The 8,974-nt window shown below is 39.3% G+C and overlaps 1 protein-coding gene across 4 annotated transcripts in view; it reads right to left on the bottom strand.

Moving 5' to 3' along the window:
* Nucleotides 1-8,974, bottom strand: part of LOC135225189 (UTP--glucose-1-phosphate uridylyltransferase-like) — a 152,981-nt gene that overhangs the window by 121,529 nt on the left and 22,478 nt on the right. The window contains exon 1 of one of the 4 annotated variants that reach the window (XM_064264479.1): nucleotides 7,860-8,148. The exons of 1 other annotated variant lie outside the window; for it this stretch is intronic. Coding sequence is in view for 1 of the 3 variants with exons in the window: in XM_064264478.1 (XP_064120548.1) it covers nucleotides 97-123 (27 nt within the window). In the remaining 2 variants the exon portion in view is untranslated. Of the gene's footprint in view, nucleotides 1-96; nucleotides 226-7,293; nucleotides 7,444-7,859; nucleotides 8,149-8,974 lie in introns of those variants that run through there. 2 more of the 4 variants (XM_064264481.1, XM_064264478.1) reach the window with 2 other exon arrangements.

Raw genomic sequence — 8,974 nt, 5'->3', positions numbered from 1 at the left:
AGAGAGAGAGAGAGAGAGAGAGAGAGAGAGAGAGAGAGAGAGAGAGAGAGAGAGAGAGAGGGGAAAAAGTTGATAAATATGAAGAAACAGACACACCTGTAATCCAGGAGACGTCAGCAGCATCCTCAGCAGAGAGCAGGAATGAATTTGCTCCTCTCTTAAACATTCGGAGAGATGAATGAGAGAGAACTGAGATAGAACTGAGAGAGAACTGAGAGAGAAAAAGGACAGTGAACTTAATCTAGTCTTCAGAAGATGCACGACCAGAGAGGGAGTGATACGTAGCTAGGCATAATCTCAAGGACGGATTCGAGGTCGCCATTGACACAAACAACTGTTGCAAGTCATCACAACACAAACACTTTTAATGATGTAAGCATTTAATGTCTTGTTAGTTTCCCTTACCTATATATATATATATATATATATATATATATATATATATATATATATATATATATATATATCATATAAAATTACATATTTGACACATCCGCTTGGGACTGAACCCTGGTCTCTCCAACTTCTTTCATAACCTGTGTGAGTCAGTTGGTAGCGCCCTGGCGTTGTCATTCGAGAGACCCCGGAGTTCGATCCCAGTGCGACTTAGAAATTGATTTCTGTGAATTTACTCCAGTGAAACACGTGCTTGTGTGTTGCTTAGGTCTACGCACACACAGGTATATATGCAACTATTTAAACCAAGCAGTGGTACATTTATAAAATCTTTCAAATATGCAAGGATGTAGTCACACATCAGAAAATGTGTGTGCGTCCTTACATTTAAGAAACCGGTGAGGTCTTCTTCTTTCCCACCGTTATCCTTACACTAAGGGGTTGGTTGCCTGATGCGCCTTTCCTTACAACATCAGGCAGTTTATTATTTGGCAAAGGGGTTTTTACGACCGCATGCACTTGATGTCCTCAACTACAGTTACTGGCAGTGGGGCCTCGCCTTTGACTTAGAAAGTCCACCTGCAAGGCAACTGTTTCCACAGTTATTGGTTGTGGGCCTAGCTTTTTACTACAAAGTAAGACTGCAAGGCAGCAGTTTCCACAGTTATTGGCGGTGGGCCTCGCCTTTGACTAAAAAATAAGACTGCAAGGCAGTAGTTTCCACAGTTATTGGCGGTGGGCCTAGCTTTCTACTTAAAAGTAAGACTGCAAGGCAGCAGTTTCCACAGTTATTGGTGGTGGGCCTCGCCTTTGACTAAAAAGTAAGACTGCAAGGCAGCAGTTATTGGCGGTGGACCTAGCTTTCTACTTAAAAGTAAGACTGCAAGGCAGCAGTTTCCACAGTTATTGGCGGTGGGCCTCGCCTTTGACTAAAAAGTAAGACTGCAAGGCAGCAGTTTCCACAGTTATTGGCGGTGAGCTTAGCCTTTGACTAAAAAGTCCACCTACAAGGCAGCAGTTTCCACAGTTATTGGTGGTGAGCCTAGCCTTTCACTTAAAAGTAAGACTGCAAGGCAGCAGTTTCCACAGTTATTGGTGGTGAGCCTAGCCTTTCACTTAAAAGTAAGACTGCAAGGCAGCAGTTTCCACAGTTATTGGTGGTGGGCCTAGCCTTTTACTTAAAAGTAAGACTGCAAGGCAGCAGTTTCCACAGTTATTGGTGGTGAGCCTAGCCTTTGACTAAAAAGTAAGACTGCAAGCCAGCAGTTTCCACAGTTATTGGTGGTGGGCCTAGCCTTTTACTTAAAAGTAAGACTGCAAGGCAGCAGTTTCCACAGTTATTGGTGGTGGGCCTAGCCTTCTACTTAAAAGTAAGACTGCAAGGCAGCAGTTTCCACAGTTATTGGTGGTGAGCCTCGCCTTTGACTAAAAAGTAAGACTGCAAGGCAGCAGTTTCCACAGTTATTGGCGGTGGGTCTAGCCTTTTACTTAAAAGTAAGACTGCAGGGCAGCAGCTGTCCTTTTAGTCGCCTTTTACGACACGCAGGACCTACGGTGGTAGTATTCTTACACCCCTACCTCAGGGTGGTTAAGAAAACCGGTGAAGTATCTAAACTATTTGTAATTTCATTTCACCTATAGGTCTAAAAACGGTTGCCATTATTCCTGAACACTGTAATCCTCTGAGAGGTTATAAGTATCACAGAGCCTGACTGCTCTTTTAATTCTTCATTATTATTTTGAAAAGGTTCGAGATCGAGATGGTATGGACATATATTGTTATCGGTCCTAAAAACTTGTTAACAAATCCTAAAGGTTTAATACTTTTACGTTTCAAACTAAACTCTTATTACAACTCCCTGTTCTTGATTCACTACACCTCCCTATTCTTCATCGTCTATTCACTGTTCTTATTTTCTCTAACAATGCTTCATTCAAAGTCCATACAGTAATTTAAATCATCACATCCCTGATGGTTTACCAACTCTGCATTAGACCAATACTAATGCAGTATATCATAGCAATTGCGACGGCATTACTGAAAAACGTATCAATAAATCATCCCCATGACCTACTGCTTTCCTCCACCTCTAAATGTCTTGACTAATACCAAGTTACGTCGATCCCCTCATAAATATGCAAAAGATCCTATAGTAGATTCACATCAACCGGGCATTTGACGTCTAGGCCAGTCCCTTACGAGGCTCCTGATTGGATGTTGATAAGCCAATCACAGGGCTGGAAACGCAGCGTTGCCGAAATGCCGAATTTTCCCCCGATTTGCCGACAAAAACTCTACGGGCGGAGAACCAGACCTTCAATGCCGAGAAGTCGGCCTCCTCGTTCATGCCGAGAAAAACTCGGCATTCTTCGAGAAGATTGATTTATCGTCTCAAATAAATTTGAATACTTTTTTTTATTTAGTTAATGACTTTTTATGTAAGATTGGGTAGAAAATTATTATTACTACATTATTATTACATAATATATGTATAAATACTTGTTTAAGAGATTCCTTTTAATACGCATTGAAAACGTTCAACCCGGCAGTGACGGTAAGGAACGCTTTACAAATGTAAAACACGAAACCGCATAGAATCAGCAGTTAAATACCCATGATATATCTCAATATAGTAGGTATGATTACAAACAATTATCTGTGCTAATGAAAGTTTCTCTTTTGGCATAGAACTAATTTATTTCCGATGGAATGTTCTACAGCAATATTTTGATTATTACGAGTCAGGTTTGGAGCAATTGAAATTCATTACACGTAGCCTATTCAAGGTAATAGTATATTTCCACTTTATAGCAATTGTAATTCAAAGGGAATGTAATTCAAACTAAAAAAAATCACTGTAGATAAATCTAGCAAGATTGAAATAGCTGTAACTTTTGTAATTATAATGTTATTGAATTTAATGAGTTTCATTACATGGTTGTAAAGTAATTTTAAGATATTTGATATTGCTTCCATTCATAGAATTGTAATTTGATGATAAGACATGTGATTACATTATAACTGACATGAACCATGTAGTTACGAGTGGCGTAATTACTATTCCATCACTGGTGAATCCAGGAGCTAGGCTTCATTATGGGGGGGGGGGGGGGGGGGGGGCTTCAAAGAAATTAGCATAAAACAGGATATAAAATTTGGAATTAGTAAAATATATTCTCAAACATATTTATACCCTGATATATGAAGAAAAATAATAAATTTGTTTTGTTTTATTTATATAGCCTATATGTTCTACAAAGTTGATTTATAAAACTGAGTAGGTTACGTATCTACCTATATTTTGTGTGTAATTTCTATGTTTTATAAAGTTTATCTATAAAACTTAATAAGTACATATCATTGTTGTTTTGGTCGCAATTGTGTATATATATAGCTAATATATACTTTTGTTGAATGATTAAAGGACAATAAAAAAATAAAATAATATGCATCATGCCAGATAACAAATGTACTAATGATGATGAATATAAATCGATGGGGTGTTGCACAAGATTGGTTTATTTTCTTAAAGTACCCCTGGGCCATAAAATGAATTCCGTTTTCTATAAGATGCCGATTTTAGAATGCAGAGCTCTCGGCAACGCTGTGGAAACGCTCAATCTATCGAGAGAGTTCACATAGCTCGGAACATCTGTGTTCCGAGCTCTCCTGAGGGATACTTTTGAAAGGAGAGGTGGAACATAAATCCTGCCTACGTGAACTCTCTCGAGGGACTGAGAGTTTCCAGCCCTGTGAGTGGCTTATCAACAGCCAATCAGGAGCGTCGTAAGGGACTGGCCTAGACATAAAATGCATGGTTGATGTGAATCTACTATAGTACCAACCATGTTCAGCCTTCTGCATGAGCTACATCAGTGTCTGTCTACCCGGATACAACCAGATGTTTTTAACAACCTAAAAATAAACACCATCTCCATTATGGAATAAATGTTAGTTCAGTTCAGTGTTTCCACATTACAAAACTTCTTTTCTTCCGTTACTTCTTGGGAACCACCTGGTCTCTATCTTCTATTAATATTTAGTTTTTTAGGGACTCAGTAAGGGGACTAGGCCTATAACGACATAGGCCTTGCCATGTTTGTAAATGGATGTGTCGTAGACTTGAAACCTGAGTCTCCCACACTAAGTGGTCCTTGTTCGTTCTTAACTTTGTCGAAGTGAAACAACCGAGTATAACACTGATATTACACGGTAATGCAAAACAACTTACTTTAAAAGTAAACTGTCTTTAAAAAACGGCTTATTTAATTATATACTGCATTCACTTAGTCTATATAGGCATGGGCTTGATAGTATTTATGCGTAATGTCCACGCATAAACGAATTTGCTTTAGAAAGTAGGCCTTTCCATAACTTCATTTCTAATGCTGGAAACCAATTGGATTCCTCATGATTTCACTTTCTTACGGAACATATAATCAATTTAATTAAAACTATCTCCTTACAATTACCATTGATTTCTTCTTTCCTATCACGAGAATACATAAAATACTAAATTTATTTCACTACTCATCTGTAACCATTTCGAAAGAATATCCTTCGAGAAGAAACTCCATTTTTTATTATCATTTCCTCCACTTATATAAAATATTCCGAGTCAGCGCTGTCATAAAACTGAATGATTAACCGTATATGACAACATTGATTAACCGTATATAACAACATATTTTAATTTGTCTTTTTTTTGTCAATGTAAACAACGTAAGTGAGACTTCAAATAAATAAATTGGCCATCTACATAAAAACTGCAGCTTTAAAACGTTGATTTTTCCATAATAATAATAGTAATAGATTTATTAGGAGGAGATGTTTCACACTTACCTTCGACAAAACTAGACCAACATTCTGCACATACATCAACACGTTAAATACGAGTCAGCAACTTACTGCTTCATGCAATTATTTAGCTTTTACCAATAATTCGCTCGCCAACTCTGCGGTCGCCGACTTGTTTTCAACATGTTTGTGAGACGAATGTGTCAAATCCTGCTTGTGAAGCCTACTATATCACCAATACCCGGCATGTATTTAAGATAAGTCTTTACCTCAATGTAGACTCACCCTAGAACTCTGTAAGAGCAAATTTTAAATCTTTCAGCCGCCGTTTTCTGTCAGTTTCTTACACTATCCTGTTTAATCTTGCTATACTATAATGGGCGTTATGTCTGTCCGTCCGTCTGTCATTCAATCACGGCCAAACGGCTGCTCCGATGGGCATGAAACTTGACAGGTTTATAGTGGGGACCCCCAAGATGGTTTTTAATGGGGTTTCGTCCTACCTCCACCCCCCCCCCCCCCCGCCCCGAAGGGGGTAAGGGTGAGAGGGGATTCCCTGATACGGAGCTGGTTATGCCCGTAGACTTCGTTACTTAACGATGTTATCATAGATCATAGTTAAAAAAAAAACACTAGCGAGTCACTTATATGAAGCAGCAGATGAATATGCTTTTGGTAGGGATTGGTAAATTGCTGCTGATGCTGCTACTACTACTACTAATAATAATTTCCCCACGGTTATATCAATAATCTGACAATGTCCCTTGTTGCATATGGACCATATGAAAATGACCCCAAAATGCTTTCAAGATAATTGACGAATGGATGACGCAGACATGACACAGAAGGTTACGACGACGTAACCTTGTATTTACGTAAATACATGAGGGGTGGGGGGAGGGTGAGCAACATGACACAAGGTGATGAGGAGGCGAACAAGGTTGAGGGAGGAGGGGTGGCAACATGGCGCCTCACACCAATGCAAGAGAGTACGAAATAGGGCGAGGAGAAAATGAGGTACACCACTGACGCCATCAAGTGTTGACTTTCCTCCTCTCACGTGGCTCAACCTAAATAAACAGTCGGACACCTTTCTCACCTGTTAATTGCATATTCAATTTGGACGCAGCTGGCCCAGGTAACTTTACATGTACTCGTATTCAACGGCCTATTTTAATGAATAAAATCAGTTTGGCCTAATGGAGTACCTACATTAAAATACATATCATCATCTACCTACGTTCCAGAGTTGTATTTTCTAGTTTTCTTCTAATAATACGGCCATAAAATGGTTCAAAATACATTTATCCTTGCATTAACTCAAAGTAAACCACATGACCAAATCAACTTGATTGGGCCTACGAGTTAAAACAGAAAAATGATCGTGCTGTGCATAAGTACTGACACAACGATAATTTTGGCCAAGAAACAAAAAGGAGTATCTGCACAATAGTAATCATATATAGCTGGTATAACAGAAGAAATCTGGTTTGTCATGTATCGTTAAAAATCCATTTGAAACGTTAATGAATCTTGTTACGAAGAGACAATAGGAGCTCACTGTGATTAAAATGTCCATTTCTATTATGAAAATGCTAATGTATGTCATGAAACATTGCCCAAACAACCGCCATTAACGTGAGAAATCAATCTGTTGTTTGTATGGACTATCCAGTGGTCCACATATGCTCTCTTTTATCTCAAACCCAGACTTTTCAAACTCGCTCACTAGGCCTATTCGCTTTTCACCCTCACTATTACGAATATAAATGAGTAATTTTTTTTCTGTGGGCATATTGAGGGTTTTTAAGCCTAATCCTTTCTTTGTACCTCTAGCCTGACTTACCTCAGGCAAATCCTTCTTTTAGCACAGTAAATTTCGTGAATATGAGGCTAGTCAGAGGCGGCCATTAATCTTGACAGGCAAGGAAGACATTCCCCTACATTAAGAATATTTTCCTTTTAGTGAATCAGTTTATTGTAACAAGTCTCTTAATAATTTTTCTAGGCCACTTTACAGACGGACAGGCTAGTACAACAAAATGATACACTGAATAAAAACTTATAAACAGCCCAACCCAGCCAGGAGCTTAACTAACCTTATCAAATGTTTCCTGTGAAATAAAAAGGTTAAAGACACTATAGCCTTTAAATTACTGCTTCAGCCTTATACTATCTGGACCCCGGCCATGTCATGTGTGAGCTAACTCTCGTACTCAGTATATGGCTGTCACAGTTGCCAACACGAAAGGTTCTTATCGTCTTCTTCGTCTCCCGAATAGTTCGTGAATACCAACGATATTTAGTCGCACCTATGCTTATACACTCTCTCTCTCTCTCTCTCTCTCTCTCTCTCTCTCTCTCTCTCTCTCTCGCTGTTTATCTATCTACGAATATATGCTCTTATCTGCGTCTACCTATGTAGATGGCTTATCCATCTGCTTTCTGTGTATGTGTGTGTGTGTGTGTACGTTGATTTACAAACCAAAAAAGATAACTGTACAGTCACAAATAAATGGTTTGAAAACAATTTTAATAAGCCATCTTCCTGTTCTGACCATCTCATGCATGTTGCACAGTAAAAAAACTATACTAAATGTCCCAAAATAAACAAAGCCAGAAAACACACTTCAAGCACAAACAAAAACACTAAAAGTTTTCTTACCTTATCAACCAAGCAAAGACACTCCGGAAGAGGACACGCCTCCTACGTGTAATGTACGTGCTTAACACGTACTGTTTGATAAACTTGATAAAATAAACACAAAAGCTTCCTTCTGCGAGTACTCGACACGTTTAACTGTTTATAAATTCGGTATGTAACACAAAGGTAAACACACACACTCACACAAAGGCCTTAATGAATTAACTGGCTCGTTTCTTTCAAGGAGAGGAGCCTAGTACCAACCAATAACTCCCACAGACATACAACTCCCACCTCTCTCGGCAGACGGGTGGAATAGTCGGACCAGGAGAGAGAGAGAGAGAGAGAGAGAGAGAGAGAGAGAGAGAGAGAGAGAGTATACCTCCCTACATATGAGTATGCCCTCCACCACCTAATGACGAACCGCACCAGATGATGCCTTCCCCCTACCAGATACCACTCGAGTCTAGACCATATATACCTATACCCTGACCCGCCCCTCGCCCCTGCGGCGGCTAGACACGGCCTTCTGGCAAAGCACAACGCGCCCAGGGGCAAAGGGGCACCTTCAGAGTGGCACTCGGAATCATATGAAGGGTATTGTGAAAGTTTTTGCGAGTTAAGTCTAGCCTGTCGAGTATGTTCATTAAATGCTAATTACGGCTGTTTTACATTACCAATAACGCAGGGGGTTAATAACACTTATGACTGACTGACTGATAGACTGGCACGCTTGCGCGCGCAAGCACACACACACACACACACACACACACACACAGAATCTAAATCGTGGCTCTATCTCAAGATAAATCTCTCGGAAGACGAGCCCCAGCGTGAGTTAAATTTCTTAATACTGAAACTGATAAAAAAAAAAAAAAAAATCTATTCTGCAGTGTACAGATAGAATTAAAATGCGGCAATTTCGAATAGAATCATTACTGTTGTTTGATATATCTTGACAGATACGGCGTCTGCGGAAATTGTGCACTAGGCCTAACATTCACACTATAGCAGTTATAAATCAACATTTTCCTTTTTTCCTTTGTCGCATAAGACGCTCCTAGGAAGTACTTTGAAGCTTAAGAAGTATTTTAAGACTTAATAATTATTCCCTTCCTGAAACTAAGACACTTAAG

Source organism: Macrobrachium nipponense, chromosome 13 (genome assembly GCF_015104395.2).
Source record: "Macrobrachium nipponense isolate FS-2020 chromosome 13, ASM1510439v2, whole genome shotgun sequence".
NCBI classification, from domain to species: Eukaryota; Metazoa; Arthropoda; class Malacostraca; order Decapoda; family Palaemonidae; genus Macrobrachium; species Macrobrachium nipponense.
Note: the sequence above shows the minus strand (reverse complement) of the source record. Positions and strands in the feature narration are given on the sequence as shown.